The following is a 23,990-nucleotide window of genomic DNA, read 5'->3' on the forward strand; positions in this document are numbered from 1 at the left end:
CCAGCTACTTGGGACGCTGAGGCAGGAGAATCGCTTGAACCTGGCAGGCAGAGGTTGCAGTGAGCCAAAATTGTTCCACTGCACTCCAGCCTGGGCAACAGAGTGAGACTGTGTCTCAAAAAAAAAAAAAAAGAACCGTTACTACATTCCTGTTACAATGTCTAAAATTAAGAAGATTGACCATGCAAAGTGGTTGGTACCTAGAACTCTCATACACTGCTCGTGGGAATGCAAAAGAGTATAACCACTTTGGGAAAACAGTCTGACAGAAAAGCAAACACATACTTAGCACATGCTAGTGGCACGTGGCTCGTAATCCCGGCTTCTTGGGAGGCTGAGGCAGGAAGACTGTTTGAGCCCTGGAGTCTGAGGCCAGCCTGGGTGACATAGCAAGACTCAAAGTCTCATCTCTAAATTTTTTTTTTCTTCCCAGAGATAAGGTCTCCCTCTGTCACCCAGGCTGGAGTGCAGTGGCCCCATCATAGCTCAATATGACTTCAAACTCCTGGGTTCAAGCAATCCTCCTGCCTCAGCCTCCCTAGTAGCCAGGACTACAGGCATGTGCCACCACACCCAACTAGTTAAAACTTTTTATTTTGTTGAGACAGAGTCTTGTTATGTTGCTCAGGCTAAACTTTTTTTTTTCAAAAGCTAATATATATCTATTATACGGACTAGCCAATCCACTCTTCAGTACTTACCCAACAGAAATGAAACATTTGTCCACATAAAGACTTTTTTTTTTTTTTTTTTAGACAGTCTCGCTCTGTCACCCAGGCTGGAGTGCAGTGGCGCAATCTTGGCTCACTGCAACCTCCACCTCCTGGGTTCAAGCGATTCTCCTACCTTAGCCTCCCAAGTAGCTGGGACCACAGGTGCACACCACTACACCCAGCTAATTTTTGTATTTTTAGTAAAGACGGGGTTTCGCCATGTTGGTCAGGCTGGTGTTGAACTCCTGACCTCAGGTGATCAGCCTGCCTCAGCCTCCCAAAGTGCTGGGATTAGAGGTTGAGCCACCACGCCCAGTCACGCGCACATGAAGACTTAAAGATGAATGTTCATAGCAGTTTTATTCAGAATAGCCCTAAATTAGAAACAACTCAAATGCTCATCATTTGGTGAATGGATAAACAAACTATGGTACATTTCTACAATGGAGTAACACTCAGCAATAAGAAGGAACAAACTGCTGATATATGCAACAGTATGGATGCATCTCAAAAGCATTATGCTAAGTGAACTAAGATTAAAACAAGCTACATACCAGAAATGTTCAAAAATTTTTTTTTAAAAGATGGCATCTCACTCTGTTGCTCAGGCTGGAGTGCAGTGGTGTGATCATAGCTCACTACAGCCTTGAACTTCTGGGCTCAAACAATACTCCTGCCTCAGCCTCCTGACTAGCTGAGACTACAGGTATACACTATGATACCCAGCTAATTGAAAAAAAAAAAAATTCTTTTTTAAGAGATGGGATCTTGCTCTGTTGTCCAGGCTGGTCTTGAATTCCTGGCCTCAAGCAGTTCTCCCATCTCAGCCTCCCAAAGTGCTACGATTACAGGTGTGAGCCACCATGCACGGCTACTTTTGGATTGTGGCAGTGTTTACACAGCTATACACATTTTCAAAACTCACATTATACATTAAAAGTTGGTCAATTTCACCAGACACAGTGGCTCACACCTGTAATCTTGCACTTTGGGTGGCTGAGGGAGGAGGATTACTTGAGCCTGGAGTTTGAGACTAGCCTGGACAACAGAGTGAGATCTCGTTTCTACAAAAAATAAAAAATTAGCTGGCGTAGCAGCGTATGCCTGTGGTCTCAGCTACTCGGGGGGCACAAGTGGGAAGATCATTTGAGCCCAAAAAGTTGAGGTTGCAACAAGCTATATTCACACCACTATACTCCAGTCTGAGCAACAGAGTGAGACCCCAACATGCACGCACACACACACACACACACAAAATTAATACATTTACTATTATGTAAATAATATCTAAATAATGCTGATTTTCAATAAATATAAGAGGGTGATGAACAGCCAAGTCAGAATAGTGGCTTCTTTGGATAAAGGGAGGCAAAGAAACTGAATGGGAGGAAGTAGCCCATCAGTAGATGTCAATTATTGTTAATATTCTCAGGTTGGTTGTTTCATTTATTATATTACTAAAACAGACACAAGAAACTGAAGGAAGGTTATGCATGGATAATGATACAGGCAATTTAAGAACCAAAAATAATGACTTGACTGAATTCTGTACTCCTAATGTTCTAATTATAAAGCAAAATAAAAATCAGGGTGATGTTGAAAATGATTTAGTATTAGTTATTTTAGAAAACTTCCTTCCTTAGAATAATGACTCATTTCTTAAGACTTTGAGCTTCACTCTGTGCTTCCTGTGATATTCAGGAGGTTAACTGTTTTTTCTTTTGAGATGGGAGTCTGGCTCTGTTGCCCAGGCTGGAGTGCAATGGCATGATGTTGGCTCACTGCAACCTCAGCCCCACCAGGTTCAAGCAATCCTCCTGCCTCAGCCTCCCAAGTAGCTGGGACTACAGGTTTGCGCCACCACACCCGGCTAATCATTTTTAGTGGAGACAGGGTTTCACCATGTTGGCAAGGCTGGTCTCAAACTCCTGACCTTAAGTGATCTTCCCGCCTCAGGCTCCCAAAGTGCTGGGATTACAGGTGTTGAGCCACCGTGCCTGGTCTAAGAGGTTAACTCTTTAAGAAAATAAGTAACTTTATAAGGCCCGACTCTGAGATGTGCTAACACTTACCCAGGGGTTCCACCAATTGGTCAACCAGTCCCATTTTCTTTGCCCTGTCTGCACGAATGCTTCTACCAGTCAGCATCATGTCCAAAGCAGCAGGCACACCCACCTAACAGGCAAGCAAGGATGAGAATATAGGGGGAAAAAAAATCAGGGTGATAATTATATAGTTTACAAATCATCAAATGAACAAATATTAAAATGAGAAAAATCAAGCCATATGTTTATGCTATTTGTCAATAGCATAGATAAGTTATATTTAATATACTGATACACACTTGGGTAACTTTGGGGATTAGATACCTCTAGCTGAAGCAAAAATGTCTGTATCTCTTAATTCAATATATAGGATTCTTATACTAATAAGGTAAAGAATTTCATGTTTCCTAAAATTGTACATTTCTGTTATTCTGAGGGTTTTTTTTCTATCATTTATATAATATTTAAAATTCTGGCCAGGCACGGTGGCTCACACCTGTAATCCCAGCACTTTGGGAGGCCAAGGCAGGAGGGTCACCTGAGGTCAGGAGTTTGAGACCTGCCTGGCCCGACATGGTGAAATCCTGTCTTTACTAAAAATACAAAAAATTAGCTGGGTATGGTGGGGCACACCTGTCATTCTAGCTACTCGGGAGGCTGAGGCACAAGAATTGCTTGAATCCGGAGGTGGAGGTTGCAGTGAGCCGAGATCATGCCACTGTACTCCAGTCTGAGCAACAAGAGTGACTCTGTCCCAAAAATAAAATAAAATAAAATTCTCATATTGAAACTAGCAAAGACTCTGAGAAACCTGATATTTTGACAAAGTCTTTAAAAAGAATTTTAAGCTTAACAAAAATAGAACTTAGCTAGGGCTGCTTATATGGCATACTAGAAGAATGGCTTCTAGCAACATTCAAATACCAGCTATAGTTTAAGAAAAAAAAAGAAGAAACTCAGCAAATATTTTTGATACACATATATGCATATTCATTCTTTCAATAAATCCTTTTGACATTCCTATGAAGGAAAGCACATTATTATTATTAGAAAATTAACACCATAAACCTTGTTTTCTTTTGTGCTCAATTGAGATCAACTTCCCTGCAAAGAGTATTTCTGTTGAGCCTTGTTTTCACTGAGGAATCTAAAGTGCCAGAAGCTGTGAGGTTCAGTGGGCCCTTGAGTTGACATTAAGATTGCTCTACAGCATCCAGGTCTGACTGTCCTTCCCTTCTCCTTGGAATTCAAAGCCTGCTGAGCCTCTTTTGGTTCCATACAACACAGCAATGAGAACATTCAAATCAGACAATGAGGGAAAAGGTCTGCCTCTTATATATGTTATGAAATATTAATATGACTCATGGTTTTGAAAAACGATTAAGATGGTACTATGTGGAAAAGGAACCAATTAAACCATAAGCTCCAGAAAAGCAAGACACGCATCTTAGTTATCTTTATCCTTCCTCAGAGACTAACAAAGGACCTTGATCAATAATTCTGTGGAATCAGGCCAGGCGTGGTGGCTCACGCCTGTCGTCCTAGCACTTTGGGAGGCTGAGGCGGGAGGATTACCTGAGGTCGGGAGTTCAAGACCAGCCTGGCCAACATGGTGAAACTCCATCTCTACTAAAAAATATAAAAAATTAGCTGGGTGCAATGGTGCACGCCTGTAATTCCAGCTATTGGGGAGGGTGAGGAAGCAGAATCACTTGAACCTGGGAGGAGAAGGTTGCAGTGAGCTGAGATCCCGCTACTGCACTCTAGCCTGGGCTACAGAGCGAGACTTTGAAAAAAAAAAAAAAAATCCGTGGAATTGAAAAAATAAGTACCAGGAATAAAGTCTGTCATTGACCCTGTACACTCATATTTTATTTGGTTTTTTAACTCTACAATGAATGCCCATATTGTGCATTTTATACAAGAAAACAGATCTAAAGAGGGCATATAGGTTCACAAAGGGGATGTTAGACTCACCATTTTGGGCAGCCTTTGTGTGCCTCCTGCTCCTGGTAAGACCCCCAGCAAGACTTCAGGGGTACCTAAGACTGTTTTTCTGTCTTTTGTTGCTATTCTGTATTGGCATGAAATGGCAAGCTTTGAACAAATGAAAGAAAATTAGAATGTTAGAAAATGTAACTTAGTAGCAACTTGAGATGGATAAGGGTCTAAAGATTACTTATAAAGCAGGAATGCACTCACAGAATAAACTGAAATTCCTTAGGCTGGCATTTAATAATTTCTAGAATTTACCTTTTTAGCCTTTTTTCATACTTTTCCTCTAATTTACTAACCTCTTTTTGGGCCGTAGATTTCCTAAAAAATCTACTGAAAGCTAGAGAAACTCTCAAGAGAAAAATGCACACACAATTTTACATGGACCCCAGGTTAAAAAGCCCTGGACTCTCCAATCAAGCACATCTACTTATGGTGTCCTAGTTGGCTTTGCTTTTGCCTTTGCTCACACCATACCATATGTGGAATTGTTTTTCCCTCCATATTCTGGTTAATCAAATTCTGCTTATAGTTTGGGACCAGGCACAGGTTTTCTTAATTAATATAGTCATGTGTCACATAATGAGGGGGATATGTTCTGAGAAATGTGTTATTAGGCAATTTTGTTGTTGTGTGAACATCGTAGAGTGTAATTACACAAACCCAGATGGCAGAGCCTGCTACACTTCTAGGCTATATGGGATAACCTGTTGCTCCTAGTCCAGCAGTCCCCAACCTTTTTAACACCAGGGACTGATTTTGTGGAAGACAATTTTTCCAAGAACTGGGGGTGGGGTGGGAGGGAGTGGTTTCAGGATGAAACTGTTCCACTTCAAATCATCAGGCATTAGATGCCAATGGAGTGGGCAACCTGGATCTCTCTCATGTGCAGTTCACAACACGGTTCCAGCTCTTATGAGAATCTAATGCCACTGTTGATATGACAGGAGGTGGAACTCAGGCGGTAATGTTCACTCGCCCACTGCTCACCTCCTGCTGTGGGGCCCAGTTCCTAACAGGCTATGGCCTGGGGATTGGGGACCCCTGTCCTAAGGGGCTACGAACCTGGACAGCATGTGACTATTGAATACTGTAGGCAACTGTGGCAAAGTGATAAGCATTTCTGTATCTAAACACAAAAAAGGTATAGAAAAATGTAGTGTTACAGTCTTATACAACCAATGTCGTATATGCAATTGGTCATTGAAACGTTATGTGGTAAATGACTGCATATGTGAAAGTGTCTGGCACAGAGTTCAGCATGTGAAAAGTGCTCAACGAATGTTTCCTTTTCCCCTTCTTTTTTTTTCCTACATGTTTGGGTCTAGTAAGCATCTCTTCTTTCAAATCTTCTATTATTTACCATCTTTACTACTGACAAAGCACTTATATTATGCTTTGTGTATCTCAACCAGACTTAAGTAGCTTAAGAGCCTAGATCACACTTCTGAATCTTTGCCCTGCAAACTTGAACCAGATTTTTACAACTGAAAAGGACATTAGAGATGCAGTTCAAATGAAAACATCACACTTTCATTTACTTGCTCTGTGCCACTTGCTCTGTGTCATGTGGATTAAGGATTAACACCTATCCAGAAGTTTGATAACTAAAAACAAAGCTAGCTAGGCACGGTGGCTCACACCTGTAATCCCAGCACTTTGGGAGGCCGAGGCAGGAGGATCACTTGAGGTCAGGAGTTTGAGACCAGCCTGGCCAACATGGTGAAACTCCATCTCTACTAAAAATACAAAAATTAGCTGGGCATGGTGATGCACACCTGTAATCCCAGCTACTGGGGAGGCTGAAGCAGGAGAATTGTTTGAAGCCGGGAGGCGGAGGCTGCAGTGAGCCAAGATCGTGCCATTGCACTCCAGCCTGGGAGACAAGAGCAAAATTCCGTCTCAAAGCAAAAAACAAAAAACAAAGCTGATTCTCCTCCAGAAACTTTTTCCAGGCAAAGCAGTAGCCTAAGGGTTTACAGCTGATGAATGCCACCAATGAGTTGGACAGTGTCTCAATAACTTTAGAATATCTATACCTCAAGTCCTCCTCCCAGGCAGGATCCATTGATGGCAGCCACAATAGGTTTTGTGGACTTTTCAAGTTTCTCAACTATTCTCTGTGCTTCTTGTGATAGCTGTGTTACTTCTTGAAGGGTCTTGCAAGCGGCTAACATGCTGCATTATCCATAAAAGTAGAGAACAGAGAAAAAGACAAAACTATAACTTATTTGGTTCAATACTTATTCACTATACACTTATCCTATCATGCACCAATATTTGGTGATGAATCTTCAAATACTCAGAAGGTTAAGAACGATTTTGCTTCAAATAGCACAATAGCAGCAACATCATCTCTCCATAAAGAGTGTTAAACTTCAGTGAAACCCCGTCTCTACTAAAAATACAAAAAATTAGCCGGGCGTAGTGGCGGATGCCTGTAGTCCCAGCTACTAGGGAGGCTGAGGCAGGAGAACAGTGTGAAACCAGGAGGCGGAGCTTGCAGTGAGCCGAGATCGTGCCACTGCACTCCAGCCTGGGCGACAGAGCGAGACTCCATCTCAAAAAAAAAAAAAAAAATTCTGGACCCAGAAAACATAAATGTTTCTTTTTACTTCTGTAATAAATCATTAAATTACAAAGCTTGGTACAAGGGAAAATAATCTTTGGTAAATTACTTCACTATCAGATTAAACATTTCACTATCAGGTAAACAGCAATAAAAATGACAAAAGAAAAGCTTCCAAGTTGTTTAGAGAAATCTAAAACATTTTAACAGATCCCCCTAATGATTAAAAATGACCAAGTAGGCCAGGCATGGTGGCTCATGCCTGTAATCCCAGCACTTTGGGAGGCCAAGGCAGGTGGATCACCTGAGGTCAGGAGCACGAGACCAGCCTGGTCAACATGGTGAAACCGCATCTCTACTAAAAATACAAAAATTAGCTGGGCATGGTGGTACATTCCTGTAGTCCTGGCTACTCAGGAGGCTGAGGCAAGAGAATCACTGGAACCCGGGAGGTGGAGGTTGCAGTGGGCTGAGATCGCACCACTGTACTCCAGCCTGGGCGGCAGAGGGAGACTCCGTCTCAAAAATAAATAAGTAAATAAAAATGATCGGGTGCAATGATGTTCCACTCAATGTCCTTTAATTTCAGTTTGTTTCATTTGCTACTTTGTGAACACATTTAGGATATGGATTTTGTACTTCTGACCAAGGATAACTAGTATATTCTGTAATTTTATACACTGAGAGTTGCTCAGCTGGCCTCATAGAAGCTACATGTATTTTCCTCTGGATATAGGTAGCTACTGCCAGGTACATCAGTGTTTTTTTAGACTTTATAAATGTTCTGTTTAATGTTGATTTTTTAGAAGACGCAAAATTATCTTATCAAGTGGTTTTTCTTCTAGCTGAATTATTTGTGTCTAACAAGAGACTGATTACTACACATAAATAATTATGCTTTCAGTACAAATTACTAAACCTACAATGCTGGCTATCATTGTCTAAAACACAAATAACATAACAAATACCCATATTTTAATGGAATTGACAACATTTTAACCTATTAAACTGACACTAAAATATCATTTCCCCTCTTTATGTATGTGTAAACAATTCTAAGTTAATGTAAACACACATTCCACCATTTAGCAGAGGAAAAGAAAATACTAGCTGCATCTGTAAAGCTGCCTTTAACAATCAAGTCCTACCACCCACTTCATTTCCCCGAAGCAGCCATCTTCATGTTTGTAGTGTCTCCTTCCAGACCAACTACGATTGTGTCCATAAATAGTATCAAGAATTATTCCATGTTTGGTTTTAAAACATTTATAGAAACTATATACTGTATGAAACATTCTGCAATTTGCTTTTCTTTTAACTTAACCTTATGTTTTTGAGTTCTAACATCATATTGTGGATCTAGTTAATTCCTTTTACCTGTTTTGTAGTATTCTATTGTGTGAATAGTCCACATTTTACTTACCCACTTTCCTACTGACTGACATTTGGTTTTAAATTCTTCATCATTTTACACTATACGGACCAAACATCCTTGTACACTGGTTCTTATAAACAAGGGGTGAGATTTCTCTAGATCACATGATGTGTGTGTGTGTATATATATGTGTGTGTGTGTGTATATATATGTGTGTGTCTGTGTGTGTGTATATGTGTATATATATATATACTGTGTGTGTATATATATATACTGTGTGTGTGTATATATATATATATATATACACTTTTTATTTTAAAGACAGTCTCACTCTGTCACCCAGGCTGGAGTGCAGTGGTGCGATCTCGGCTCACTGCAACCTCTGCCTCCCAGGGTCAAGGGATTCTCGTGCCACAGCCTCCTGAATAGCTGAGATTACAAGCGTGTGCCACCGTGCCTAATTTTTGTATTTTTAGTGGAGACAGGGTTTCACCATGTTGGCCAGGCTGGTCTTGAGCTCTTGGCTTCATGTGATCCACCTGCCTTGGCCTCCCAAAGTGCTGGGATTACAGGCAAGAACCACCACACCCAGCCTGATATGTACATTTTCAATTTTACAGGCCTGTGTCACTGTGCCCAGCACTTCTACTTTCTTTTAAAAGGAGAAATTATTAGGCCTAAGAAACACACTACTAACCAAGATAAAAGGTGACTTCAAGTTTCCTAAAACTTACTTGATATCAGCACCTGCAATAAAGCAGCCTGGCTTTGATGAGATAATGACGGCACTTCTGATTTGATCACTAGCCCAGATTTCATTCATAACTTCTGAGAACTCTGAATGCAGCTCTTTACTCAGTGTATTTACCTGCCAAAGGGAAATATATACAGGTAAGGGTTTAAATTTGAAGCACTGGATGTACATACCACCATCAAATGCCATTTTGATTATAAGAAATATACTTATCCAGCAGAAATATACTGTTAGAAGAGAGTAAGAAATACCATTCTCCCAGCAAGTCAGTAGCTTTCTATTCAGGCAGCTTTGGCCCACTATAAGCACCCCTTCCTTTAAAAATAGGTCTTCTCAAAGGAGGAACTCAGGGTCATCCTCAGAGTTTGAATCATATGTAGGCTATAAACAAATAGGTCTACAAACATTTATTGGCATGGAAAAAATCTGTATAACCAAAGAAAAAAATGAAATACAAATAAGACATATAGGCCAGGAATGGTGGCTCATCCCTGTAATCCCTGCACTTTGGGAGGCCAAGGCGGGCGGATCACTTGAGCTCACGAGTTCGAGACCAGCCTGGGCAACATAATGGAACCCTGCCTCTACAGAAAATACAAAAATTAGCCTGGCCTGGCAGCACATGCCTATAGTCCCAGCTACTCAGGAGGCTTAGGTGGGAGGATCACCTGAGCCTGGGAAGGCTGAAGCTGCACTGACCTGTGACTGTGCCACTGCACTCCAGCCTAGGCAACAGGATGAGACCCTATCTTCAAAAAAAACCATATAGTATGATCTTAGCTTTGTAAATATTATTCATTGAAACTGAATTAAATGTGATTATCCCATGGAAGATACCAAGAAAAAAATGTGGTTATCTTTGGGTTTGAATTATGAATGGTTATTATTTTCTTCTTTAAAATTTTTTATAGTTGAAAAATGTTCTACCATTGACATATATTACTTTTGTGTTTAGGAAAAATGTCCGACCTAAGAAAATTCTGAAAAAATATCTTAAGCTTGAATCATTGGTTAGTGGGTGCTAAAATTTACTCTAGTAAAGGGGAATGGCTCTTATTTACCTTAATTTGTGACAGTTGTCAACTGCTTCCATCTAGGTCTTATTACATCTAAGCCTCTGGCTATAAGTTTGTTGTTGTTTTTTTAGAGAGACAAGGTCTTGCTCTGTGGCCCAGGCTGGAGTGCAGTGGTGCAATCACAGCTCACTGTAACCTTGAATTCCTAGGCTTAAGTGATCTTTCTGCCTCAGCCTCCAGAGTAGCTAGCACTACAGGTGAACATCACCATACCCAACTATTTTTTATTTTTTACAGAGACAAGGTCTTGCTATGTTGCCCAGGGTGGTCTCAAACTCCTGGGCTGAAGCGATCCTCCTGGCTCAGCCATCCAGTGTTGGGATTATAGGTGTGAGCCACAGTGCCCGGCCTGGCTACAAGATTTTTAAAGTAAGAATACACCAAATTTAGATGGGGGAAAAGCATGGACTCTCACAATAAAGCTCTTCTTGGCAAAAGAATGGATTACTGTTACACACTTTATTGATGCTGCCAAAAACAAATGAAGTTTCAATTCGAACAGAATTTGATTTCCAATATGTGAATTGCATTGAGTCATTCAGATCCCTCAGGAAGCTTAAGAGCCAAGTATTCACATTTCACCCAGCCAGCTTACTATGAATAGTGACTTATGTCAGGCAAGTAATGAAGAAAATGGATTAACAACCTCATATTTAAGATGGGTAGGCAAATTTTGAGTCTTATAAACAAAGCTTGTACTCTGGTTCTTCTCTAATAAGTCACCTCCTCATTCTACACTATAACCAGGAGGCTAGTGGCACCTAAGGTCAACAAGAGGAATTCTTACGCAAGAACCTCTGCTTTAGAGAACTGGCTCCCTTGGCAATCTGTCAAAGTTTAACATAACTATCGAAACTGTAAATTCATATAAGATTACTGCCAGATTGGTAGATTTGGGGAAATATGGGATATATCTTTCCCATTCAGGACTAGATTCATAATGTGGTTAGTAGAAAAAAACTGCAAATTAAATGAGATACCTTTGAATTGGGAGAGTTAATTCGAATAACTGCCACATCCCCTTTGACTCCATAGTTAATATGGGTTCTGGCTAAAAAGAAAAGAAAGATTTATTTGTAAACATATTTATTGCAACATCAAAAAGCAATGTAAGCATACATATTAAAAAGAAATTAAACTTACTCAGCAAAGCAGAAGACCCTGTAAAATTGCGGCATATATAACCTGTAAGAAAAGACATTTCAAAATTAATTTGCAAAACAATTTCTGTAGTACCTTTTATATATAACAAAGCTGTAATTTACAATAATAACAACAACAAAAACCCCAAATCTGTACAATGTATTCTAGGCCATATGACTACTGCCATATTTTTTCCATTTCAATTGTTAGGTCAGATGATTATTTGGATACTAAAAGAGGAAGACTGGCCCCCACAAAGGGATCGACATCCCCAGAACCTGTGAATATGTTAGGTTATGCAGCAAAGGGGGATTAAGGTTGCCAATCAGTTGGCCTTAAAAAAGTTTATCATGGATTATCCAGGTGGGCCCACTGTAATCACAAAAGGGAAGAGGGAAGCAAAGAGAACCAAAGAGATAGCAATGTAAGAGGCACATGGGAACTACTGACTGGAGAACCCAGTGATGGGGGAGTGGAATAGGGGAGGACCAGCAGTAGGTAGCCAAGGCTCTTGCTGCCTCCATATTTTCTCTTTATCCCCAAGTTCCTTACAGAAAGGGAAGAGAAGGCACAAAAAATAGCAGCTTTATACTGGTTGGAAAGGCAAGGTGACATATTAAAAAAAAAAAAGAAAGAAAACTGTGGTTAGCATCAGAAGCAGAATGGGGTGATTTCAGGTTCTGCCTGCATTTCTTCTTTAAGCAATCGAAGCCAGCCCACTTAGTGCAAAGGCAAAGGACTTGTGTTCAACCATCAGGTTTATTTACTAGCTGTGTGACTGTGAACAAGTCTCTTACAAGTGAACTTCAGTGTTTTAAGATGGGAGAAGCCAGCCATCTCCTCAATCCCCAGTGCCTCTACTTGACTAATAGTATGTTTCCTGCTTTGCTTTTCCATCATTTGAAATCTGTATCATCTGTATTTACCACTCTTCCTTCTTTATGTATGCATCATGACTCCAATCTTTTCCACAAAACCTCATCTTCGGATTCTGTCTGCAGTGATCTTTCCTTTCCTTGCCTGCATTTTTATTTTATTATTTACTGTTTTGTCCTCTAACTGCTGCATCTGTGGCAGGTGTTTCGCTAACCACATTGTAATTTCTTCCAACATAATCTGTTATTCATTCAACAAAAAATATATATTGTGACCTCCATGTGCCATTCACGGTTCTAGGCACTTGGAGTACAGCAAGGCACTCAGGGTGAACAAAAAAGACAAAAATCCCTGTCTTGGTGGAGCTTACATTCCAGGTCAGCAGGGGATATGATATCTGGGAAGAATCAGTTCCTACTCAGTGAAGATAAATGAAAAGTGAAAATAGGCCTGGCGTAGAAAAAGTTTTCCTGCAAAGTAGAAATTCCAGTAGGAAGGGAGGCAGGGGATAGGTAATTCTAGCAAAACAGGGTAAAGTGGATTAGAGTGGGAATGAACTGATTGGGAATGCAGGCTGGGAGGGAAAAACCGAGAAACACAAATATGTTAGAAAATAAGCACCTAAGCAAAAAAAGGAAATAGAGTGAGCATGGGTTGCAATGTTTCAAAAACATTTTTTTTTTCTTTGAGACGAGGTCTCCCTATGTTGCCCAGGCTGGTCTTGAACTCCTGGACTCAAGTAATCTTCTGGAGTAGCTGGGATTACAGGCATGTGCCACTGTGCTCCACTGGGTTGCCGTTTTAAAGATCAAATATTTGAGACGACAGGTTAGTGTCATTAGCCAACAGTTTAAACCATTTTAACTCCTATCCACTAACCTACCTATGCTGCCCACACACTCATACACAAAACCTCTCCAAGATCAAGACAAAAAAAACAAATAGAAAACCAGTACATACACAAACATACTTCGAAAATAATTCCAAACCAGAGTCAACTAAATCAAGTCACACTACAAGGTAGCTTTGCTTTTGGAGTCTAGCCTTACTCACTACCTAACTGCAGAGCTTACCCTATGGCAGCTGAGTGAACTTTAGCCTACATCTACTGTGCCAGCAAAGTAGAGAGAAACCTTTGCCCCACTTTTTAATCATCTTTGTAATGTAACCCAAGAATACCTACAAAACCTCATAAGACTACAGTCAGCGAAGAGAGCTGGATTATGGTAACACAAATTTCAAATTTGAAAACATTACTTTGGTTGTAATAACAGCTTTTCTCAAGATTCAATGCTGGGAGAAGGGATGAGATTAAGGAAGTGAGAATCAAATTTAAAAATACACGATCTATGGCTGGGCGCGGTGGCTCACACCTGTAATCCCAGCACTTTGGGAGGCTGAGGTGGGTGGATCACCTGAGGTCGGGAGTTAGAGACCAGCCTGGCCAACATGTCGAAACCCCATCTCTACTAAAAATACAAAAAAAAAAAAAAAAAAAGTTAGCTGGGTGTGGTGGCAGGCACCTGTAATCCCAGCTTCTCTGGAGGCTGAGACAGGAGAATCACTTGAACCCGGGAGGCGGAGGTTGCAGTGAGCCAAGAGAGTGCCATTGCACTCCAGGCTGGGTGACACAGTGAGACTCCGTGTCAAAAAAAAAAAACCATCTATTAAGGTATTTGCCTCTAAATTCATCTCCTGTGAAATTATTTTACTACTTACCTAATTAGGAATTTAGATTTAGGATAGGAGTGGGAATTAGACAATATATTTTGGTCAAGAAGTGATTTTCATTTGATACTCACATTCAGAATTATAGCACTTGTAGAGAAGGAATGCTTTAAAATTTCAAGAATTACAAGTCTCCTTCAAGATAATTTTTTTTTTTTTGAGATATGGTCTCATTCTGTCATCCAGGTGTGATCTTGGCTCACTGCAACCTCCACCTCCTGGGTTCAAGCAATTCTCCCACCTCAGTTTCCTGAGTAGCTGGGATTACGGACGTGTGCCACCACACTTGGCCAATTTTGGTATTTTTTGGTAGAGATGGGGTTTCACCATGTGGGCCAGGCTAGACCTCAAGAGATCTGCCCGCCTTGGCCTCCCAATATACTGGGATTATAGGCATGAGCCACCGTGCCTGGCCCCTTTCAAGATAATTTTATCATCCACCAGCAAAGGTCATAATCTCATTAAATGTTTGGCAAAGCCTTGCACGGACTTTTACTGTGAAGGATCTATTGAGTCTAAATAGTAATATAAGGGTGCAGGTCATTCTAAATTCACTTTCCAGACTTTTTTCAAAATTTATAAATTGCTATTAAGGGACCAGTAACTACAACGAATGATACTTTCTTACTGGTGAAAACACAATGCAAAATATATATTTATGTGTCTATATATTTCTATACAGAAAACAGAAAAATTAGGTTGGTAGCTTTTTGTTACACATATAAGATGTAAAAATTACTTTAAAAAACTCTCAGATATATACAATCATATTTCTTCCAGGCTGGAGTTAATAATATTTACTGAGTGCTTACTCCATGAAAAACTGCTTGATATCTAAAATAATCTTTCCATCACACAAGGTGGTATTATTCCCCATTTTACAAATGAGAAAACAAACACAGAAATTAATTGCCCAAGGTCACCAGAGGGTAAAAGGCAGAGCCAGGTCCAAACCCAGAAGTCAGACTCCAAACAATGTTTTTTTTTTTTTGAGACGGAGTCTCGCTCTGTCGCCCACCAGGCTGCAGTGCTGTGGCGCAATCTCGGCTCACTGCAAGCTCCGCCTCCCCGGCTCACGCCATTTTCCTGCCTCAGCCTCCCGAGTAGCTGGGACTACAGGCGCCCACCACCTTGCCCGGCTAATTTTTTGTATTTTTAGTAGACACGGGGTTTCACCGTGTTAGCCAGGATGGTCTCGATCTCCTGACCTCGTGATCCGCCCGCCTGGGCCTCCCAAAGTGCTGGGATTACAGGCGTGAGCCACCGCACCCGGCCCAAACAATGTTTTTAATTGCTCTATCATGCTACTTCTCATGCAAAGGAAATCCATCGTCTCAATCATTCATTTTGCAGATGAGGAAAATAAAGCCCATTTAGTTTAAGGCATTTGTCCAAAGTAACACAGCTAGTTAGTGACTAGAACCACGTGCCCTGGCTACCACTTCCGAGTGACATCAGCTGCCGATTCATAAGAAACACCTTCAAACCAATGCAGGGGTAAGATAAAAATTACACATGTGACTTTTCAAAAGTGTTGTGAAAATAGGGGAAAAAACCACCAAACCTGTAAGGAAACATAACCGAAGGCTAAACCATAGGTAAGCATATGAGTAGTAAGACAATGGGTGATTCGTTTTTTTTCATCCCTTTCCTCAATCCTTACAGCACTTCAATGTTCTATAATGTGCTTATGTTATAATTGGCAAATACATGCTACAGTTTTGTGGAGACTAAAAACAGCGGTTGAAAAAAGGGAGCAGAAAAATATTCAATCATTCAAATAATCCCCTTACAGTAAGGGATTTCAGCTACTTGTCTAAAAAAAGCATACTACTTCAGCGGTTCCGGAGGAGGAAAGAGAGGTAATTCATATTACGAATTAAGTTAAAAGTTAAAATTTCTAATTAAGTAACTTATTAAGCACAACATGCAATAAAACGTTGTTCACATTTGACTTTACAGATTTGGAATGGAAGGAAAATGCAATGTTTCCTACAACCACCCACTTTAACCCTTTCACTGCCAGTTTGAAAAGGAAAAAACACTAGCTAATACAGGCTGACTGGGAATCATCAGATTAGAAATCGTTCTCAGAACGATCTAACATTTTATTCCTTAAGGTAGAGCTATTAGTGTATTTTTAAAAGTGTGCCTTCCAGTAAGTTGCAGAACCTCCCGTTGAAATTCAAAATACTATACGTTCACACTGGCATTACTGAAACTGCAAGAGTTGAGCTCCCTACTTGAATGGGGTAGTAAGCACAAAAATGGTTTTGAGGGAACCGAGCAGGGAGGAGCAGTGATCTGCAAGGCTGATTAATCCCATCCAAGACAGCTCTTGTTGCGGGGCAAGGTGCTGTTTTGAAGACAGCTCTTGTTGCGGAGCAAGGTGCTGTGGAGCCACAAAGATGCGACAGAATGGATCTCGATTCTCCTGGAATTCCAGATCAAGAAAATATGAGGGGCGTGAGCCCAGAAGTGCGACGCAAGAGACCCGCGGAAAGGTGACAGAACGAGTGGCACCAGACTCAGAAAGTTTGGGAGTTAGGAAGCCTGAAATCGCCGCAGGAGTCGTGACAGGGGAAGTGACAGTCCCTTCACAAGATCACGGGAAACGGGGTCCTAGGGCAGTATCCCCACAGAGGGCTGGGTCTCCGGGCTGGGGTAGGCGGCAGCGAAAGGGAGACGCGGCTCCAGGGCCACCCCAGTCCCCGCAGGAATTCTGCCCGGAGGTCTGGGATGCCCTTGGCCAGGCCTCACCTCGGGAGCGGAGGATCCTGAAGGCAGAGAAGCGGCTGAGGATGCCAATCGCCCGGCAGGCCACCATGTTGAGCTGAAGAGGACAGCAGTGGAGAGCGCCTCTAACGGGTGCGGCCGAGCGGAGGACTTTTCCTCTCGTAGCCTGGCAGCCAGGCGCCTGGCGCACTGCCTGACTAAAACGCAGAGGCCGAGTGGCCGCCGGCCCCTTAGCCCTGCGCCTCGCTCCTGGCTAACGGGGCCGAAAGGTCGTTTTCTTCGGGGGAGAACGGGGACCCGGAGAGGAGGGGGCGGAGTGCCTGGTTTTCCAGTCAGGCGGCCGGAGGGCAGCCCTCAAGAAAGGCCCTGACCGTCCGCGGGGTGAGGGGCCCTTTCTGGCAGGACCCGCCCCTTGGTCCCGCAGAGCCTTGGCACTTGGGCCTGAACCTTTCTCCGAGTGGGAGTCCGCGCGCACATCAGCCAAGGTGAGACGGCGAGCCCTCAGTTCTCCGCCCGGGCTTTCCCAAAGGCGAGATCCCACTTCCTTCCCCGCAAGTGTCGCCGGTGCCCCCGGCTCCCTCCCCTCCTTGGGAGAGTCGGAGTTGAGGGAGCGGAAGGAAACTCCTCCTCGGACAAGGTCGGCAGTGCTAGCTGCAGTTAAGACAGTGACTTGGACTAGCGTTCCAGCTGAAGCTCGGGACAGTGGTGTCACCTGCGCCCTAATTTATCATCGCAAGTTAACGAAGTCTGGGTGTGTGGGGATGTGGGTGTGTGTGTGTGGGCGTCGGCCTTAATGTAACCCTGGTCTGTGTAGGAGTGTGTGTTGTTTTCGCCTGCTTCGCTTGTACCCAGGTTGGCGTCTATAGAGATTGTGGACGGCGCCATGAGTTTGCCCGATTTCTGCTGTAAAGAATAAGACTAGGTCTGGTGACCTTTCGGAGCTTGAGTGTGGGAGGAATGGAGACAATCCTCCATCCCGCTCGGTTATCCAGGTAATCCTGTGCTCTCGGGGGTTTTCCGATCTGAATATCTATCTGGTCGTTCACACCTCAACTCACTTAAGCGGTGAAGAAACTGCCTACGAATCAGAGAGTGATTTTACCCATGGCCACATGTAGTAGAAATAAGACTGGAGCCTAAGTCTACTAACTCATAGTGAAGAGTTCTTCATTGCATGGTAGCTGTTTTTGTGCTGGAAAGATGGGCTGGAGTCCTGGAATAAAGTGATTGGTTTCAAAAGGAAGTCATATTGAGAGCCTGCTGTGCTCTGATCACCTTCATACCTTTTTGTTTAGTCCTCATATTCCCCAAATTATTATCATTTGCATTTTCTAGATGAAGTTTGGGAAGCTTAGAATATATACACTTTCTAGTCTATGACAGAGCTAGCATTCAGACATAAGTCTGAGTCTCACTACTCGCCAGACTGACAGCTCTGCAAGACAGGAAACAAGGGGCATCGAAGTTAAGACTGAAATGAGAAGTATAGAAACAGAGTAGAGAGGTTTCTGTTTGAAGCTGAAGTTACATAGTGAGTACTCATCACTGTGAGCACTTTAAGCAGAAACTGGATGACCTGACCACTTCTGAATAAATCGCAAAAAGGATTCTTGATAATCTTACAAGGTTTTTACAGTTCAGAGCCTGCCTCCTGCCCATGTAATGGTTTCTTCGACACCTAACTGCATGTAACACTTATTATTTAGGTAAGAAGTGGTAAATTTTTTTGTTGCTGTTAAAAGTCCAGACAGTAAATAGTTCAGGATTTGCAGGATCACTTTGGTTTCTGTTATATATTGTTTCTTTTGTTTTGTTTTGTTTACAACTTTTTTTTTTTTTTTTTTTTTTTAGACGGTTTCGCTCTTGTTGCCCAGGCTGGAGTGCAATGGCGCGATCTTGGCTCACTGCAGCCTCCTCCCGGGTTCAATTGATCTCCTGCCTCAGCCTCCCGAGTAGCTGGGATTACAAGCGCACACCACCACGCCGGACTAATTTTTTGTATTTTTAGTAGAGACGGGGTTTCACCATGTTAGCCAGCCTGGTCCCGAACTCCTGACCTTAGGTGATCCGCCCACCTCGGCCTCCCAAAGTGCTGGGATTACAAGTGTGAGCCACCATTCCTGGCCTTACAACTCTTTAAAAATGTGAAAAACTATTTTTAGCTAGAGGCCCATGTGTTGTAGTTTGCCAATCCCTGATTTAGGTCACTCATTTGGCTCCATTTTTTTTGCTCCCTGTGCTTTCTCTACAAAACTAAACTCCATCAGGGCAGAAATGTTATAATGTTTCTTTGATCCCTAAGCACTTTAGTCCAATGGTTTATATAGAGGGAAACAGTACATCTGTATCACCACCCCTATTGGTAATAGCAAACACAGGTATACCCATAACTGTGTATCAAGCACTGGTTTAAGTGGTTCGTGCACGTGTGTGTGTGTGCGTGCGTGGTGTGTGTGCGCGCGCGCGTCCTATATGGTTAAGTAATTGGCTTAAAGTCATACAGCTAGGGTGAGTCAGGATTTGGACGTAGTCTGGCTTTAGTCAGTTCTCTTAACCATTACGTTGTATTTTAAAGTTGTAATAATGAGCTGTTAGAGCCACCCCATCTTGCTTGTGCTTTCATTACTTGCTAAGACCCTTCTTTCTTTCCCTTGCTCCCAGTTGCCTGCAGCTTCGTGTATCCTTCCATAGTTCTACACCTTACTCAGGCTTACCCGACCCGACCCGATCCTACCCTACCCTACCCTGGAGTTTCCATGCTTTGAATATTCTTATCAAAATTTCTGTTTTCTGAAGCTTAGCAAATGACAGAAAGGTCAACTCTGCTATAGGGTAATTTGCTTAGTCCCTCTTACTTTTGAAATCTCTATTTTTTATTAATTATTGAAGGAACACATATTCCATGTAATTTTTTATTCAGAAACTACAGAAAAGTCTAAAGAAAATCTGTAATTCCACCACCCAGAGATAACTACTTTTAACATTTTGATGTGTATTTTTCTGGACTTTTTGAAATGCATTTGTATATTTGTATATATTTATATAAGATATTGATGTACAGTTGGCCCTTGGTATCTGTGAGTTCCACATCCTCAGATTCAACCAATGTCTGAGTGAAAATGTAGTTAGGCCTACAATGCTTTCATTTGTCCTGAACATGTACAGACTTTTTTTCTCATCATTATTCTCTAAACAATACAGCAGAACAACTGTTTACATAGATTTACATCTATTTACATAGATTTACGTTGCATTCGGTATTATAAGTAGTCTAGAGATGATTTACAGTATGCATGAGGATGTGTATAGGTTCTTTGCAAATAAATACAATACCATTTTATGTAAAGGACTTGAGCATCCTTGAGGTTTGGTATCTAAGGGGGGTTCTGGAACCAATCCCCCATGGATACTGAGGAACAACAGTATATATAGATTTTAAATAAAACTAGAATTATGCATAAGTAAAATGCTTATCTTAAAAAAAAGAGAACAGAAGAATATTAAATAAAAGCCTTTATCCCTTCCATATCTAGACTCATAGCTTCATGAACTTTCTTTTCTCTTTCCCTTTCTGTCACAAAATGGGGGTTGTAGTAGGGTTTACTTACCCATTTCCCTATTTTCCAGTTATTCTAATCTATTATTCTAATTTCTAATACACATTGTTCTGTAGCTTGCTTTTTCATTTAATATATATTATGGACATTTTTCCATGTCAGTATATATACATGTACATCATTTTGTTTCATTTTCTTTTGCAAACTGCCAAACAGTATTCCATGGTGTGTTTATACTATAACTTACTTAACTGTTTCCTACTGATGTGTATTTAGATTAGTTCCAGTTTTCCACAAATATAAACAGTGCTATAGTGAACACCTTGAGTATTTCTTTTTTTTTTTTTTTTTTTTGAGACGGAGTCTCGTTCTGTCTCCCAAGCTGGAGTTCAGTGGCGTGAGCCACCACCCCTGGCCCACCTTGAGTATTTCTTTAGGCTAGAGACCTATATATGCTATACACACATTTTGAATATTTCTATAGGTTAGAGACCAATAAAAAGCATATTGGACTCAAAAATTCACTATAACTACAAAATTGTCATCCCAAAAGGCCTTAGCATTTTACATGTCTTCTAGTGTATGGAAGTGCCTATTTAGTTGGATGCATTCTTACTAGAATTATATATTAACCATATTTTAAATGTTTGCCAATCTGAAAACCACAAAATGATACCTTGCTTTAATTTAAAAACAAAAAACAAAAAAAACAGGCCGGGCGCAGTGCCTCATGCCTGTAATCCCAGCACTTTGGGAGGCGGAGGCGGGCAGATCACCTGAGGTCAGGAGTTCGAGACCAGCCTGGCCAACATGGTGAAACCCTGTCTCTGCTAAAAATGCAAAAATTAGCCAGGCGTGGTGGCACGTGCCTGGAGTCTCAGCTACTCGGGAGGCTGAGGCAGGAGAATCTCTTGAACCCAGGAGGTGGAGGTTGCAGTGAGCCGAGATCGCGCCATCGCACTCCAGCCTGGGGGACAAGAGTGAGACTTCGTCTCAAAAAATTAATGAGGTTGAACATTATACATTTTGTTTATTTGGCATTTTAATTTCTTCTGTGAATTGCTTGTGTTCTCATTCTTGCTTTTGGTCATGTATCAGGAAGGAGTCTTTCAGTTGCAAATAACAGAAAATTCAAATCCAATTGGCTTCTTAAAGGGAATTTATTCGTCCAGGCATGGTGGCTCACATCTGTAATCCTAGCACTTTGGGAGGCCGAGGAGAGCGGATTGCCTGAGCTCAGGAGTTCGAGACCAACCTGACCAACACGGTGAAACCCTGTCTCTACTAAAATAAAAAAAAATTAGCCTGGTGTGGTGGTGTGCGCCTGTAGTCCCAGCTACTTGGGAGGCTGAGGCGGGAGAATTGCTTGAACCCAGGAGGCAGAGGTTGCAGTGAGCCGAGATCGCGCCGCTGCACTCCAGCCTGGGTGACAGAGCGAGACTCCGTCTCAAAAAAAAATAAATAAATAAAGGAGATTTATTGGCTCACAGAACTGAAAAGCACAATGGGAGGGTGGTTTCAGATGGGACTTGGCCAGGACTCTTCTTTTTCCAGGATTCTCAGCTCCATACTCTTCTGCTTGTCTGGTGTTAGCTCTATCTTAGCCTAGCTTTGTTAATGTTTGCAAATTGCTATAGCCATGTCAGGCCTCAGAAGGAAAGATTTGTGTTCCAGAATTATAGACAGAAGACTTGAGTGTTTAACTGATGAAACCATCCACATACCAATACCAGTGGTCAAGGCAATACCGTTCATGGTTGTTTGAGGCCTTGGTACCTGAATCAATGATCTTGGCAGAGAGAATGAGATTATTCTGATTGGTTTAAACCCTGGAGTTGGGCTGGATTCAGTCCCATGTAAGCCACATACAGCAGCTACATAATTGGGTGGAATGGATATTAGAGTACAAACTACAGATTCCATGATAGATTGTTTCTGTTTTTCTTTTTCTTTCTTTCTTTTTTTTTTTGGAGACGGAGTCTCGCTCTGTTGCCCAGGCTGGAGTGCAGTAGTATGATCTTGGCTCACTGCAACCTCCGCCTCCTGGGTTCAAACAATTGTCCTGCCTCAGTTCCCAAGCAGCTGGCTTAGAGGCATGCGCCACCAGGCCTGGCTAATCTTGTATTTTTATTAGAGACGGGCTTTCTCCATGTTGGTCAGGCTGGTCTCAAACTCCCAACCTCAGGTGATCCACCCGCCTGGGCATCCCAAAGTGCTGGGATTATAGGCATGAGCCACTGCGCCTGGCCCTGTTTTTCTTATAATTTGTACAAGTTCTTTATGGATTATGGGTATCCTTTTCTGTTTTACATGTTACAAATATTTTCTCTGAATCTATTTGCCTTTTAACTTGATTTTAGTATATTTTACTATGTGTATATTTTGAATGTTTATATGATCAGATCTATTAGTTATTATTTTCTGTTGTACTTCTGGGTTTCGTGCCATATGTTAAAATCCCTTCTCCATCTAAGTGATAAAAATATTCTCTGAGGCTGGATATGGTGCCTCATGCCTGTAATCCCAGCATGTTGGGAGGCCGAGGCAGGAGGATTACTTGAGGCTAGGAGTTTGAGACTAGCCTGTCTCTAAAGTTTTTTTTTTTTTTTTAATTAGCCAGGCATGGTGGCATGTGCCTGTAGTCTTAGCTACTCAGGAGGCTGCAGGAGGACCCCTTGAGCCCAGGAGTTCCAGATTACAGTGACCTATGATCATACCACTGCACTGCAGCTTGGGCAACAGAGCGAGACCCTGTCTCTAAAAAATACATATGCGTGTGTGTATGTATGTATTATATTCTCTGATGTTTTCCTCTAGTACTTTTATAGTTAGAATATGTATTTTTAAAATATATACATTTAAATATTTAATCTGTCTGACATTTATTTGTGTTTTTGCTGTGAGCTACGGACCTAAAATTTTTTCCAAATGTTTAGCCATTTTCCCAGTGAATTCATGGAATAATTTCTCTCAGCTAATTCAAGTGTTGTATTTATTATACACTAAATTCTTACATATATGGATCTGCTTCTGAACTGCTACATCCTGTTCTGTTGACCAATGTCATTTATTCCTGTGCTAGAGCTGCTCTGTTTTAATTATTGGTTCTTTATAGAAAGTGTTTTGTTTGTTTTTCTTTTGAGACAGGATCTTACTCTGTCACCCAGGCTTGCGTACAGTGGCGTGATCATGGCTCACTGCAGCCTCGAACTCCTGGCTCGGGTGCTCCTCCCACCTTAGCCTCTTGAGTAGCTGCGACTACAGGCACATGCCACCATGCCCAGCTAGTTTTTTGTATTTTTTGTAGAGATAGGGTCTCACTATGTTGCCCAGGCTAGTCTCGAACTCCTGGGCTCAAGCAATCCTCCTACCTCGGCCTCCCAAAGTGCTGTGATTACAGGTATGAGCCGCTGTGCCTAGCCT

The 23,990-nt window shown here is 41.8% G+C and overlaps 2 protein-coding genes across 4 annotated transcripts in view; one reads left to right on the forward strand and one right to left on the reverse strand.

Moving 5' to 3' along the window:
* The window catches only part of HADHA (hydroxyacyl-CoA dehydrogenase trifunctional multienzyme complex subunit alpha), a 55,188-nt gene extending 37,992 nt beyond the window's left edge, over nucleotides 1-17,196 (reverse strand). Inside the window, exons 1-7 of the mRNA XM_032172456.2 lie at nucleotides 17,035-17,196; nucleotides 11,671-11,712; nucleotides 11,508-11,578; nucleotides 9,432-9,565; nucleotides 6,793-6,931; nucleotides 4,736-4,855; nucleotides 2,786-2,888 (exon numbers count right to left, since the gene is read on the reverse strand). Of these exons, the coding sequence (XP_032028347.1) occupies nucleotides 2,786-2,888; nucleotides 4,736-4,855; nucleotides 6,793-6,931; nucleotides 9,432-9,565; nucleotides 11,508-11,578; nucleotides 11,671-11,712; nucleotides 17,035-17,101 (676 nt within the window). The 5' untranslated portion in view covers nucleotides 17,102-17,196. The remainder of the gene's footprint in view (nucleotides 1-2,785; nucleotides 2,889-4,735; nucleotides 4,856-6,792; nucleotides 6,932-9,431; nucleotides 9,566-11,507; nucleotides 11,579-11,670; nucleotides 11,713-17,034) is intronic.
* A 171-nt stretch (nucleotides 17,197-17,367) lies between these two features.
* HADHB (hydroxyacyl-CoA dehydrogenase trifunctional multienzyme complex subunit beta) overlaps nucleotides 17,368-23,990 on the forward strand; it is a 44,916-nt gene continuing 38,293 nt past the window's right edge. The window contains exon 1 of one of the 3 annotated variants that reach the window (XM_032172457.2): nucleotides 17,368-17,495. The gene's annotated coding sequence lies outside the window, so the exon portion shown is untranslated. Of the gene's footprint in view, nucleotides 17,496-17,548; nucleotides 17,648-17,870; nucleotides 18,003-23,990 lie in introns of those variants that run through there. The other 2 variants (XM_058426776.1, XM_058426777.1) reach the window with 2 other exon arrangements.

This window comes from Hylobates moloch, unplaced genomic scaffold (assembly GCF_009828535.3).
Source record: "Hylobates moloch isolate HMO894 unplaced genomic scaffold, HMol_V3 SCAFFOLD_13, whole genome shotgun sequence".
In the NCBI taxonomy this organism is placed as follows: domain Eukaryota; kingdom Metazoa; phylum Chordata; class Mammalia; order Primates; family Hylobatidae; genus Hylobates; species Hylobates moloch.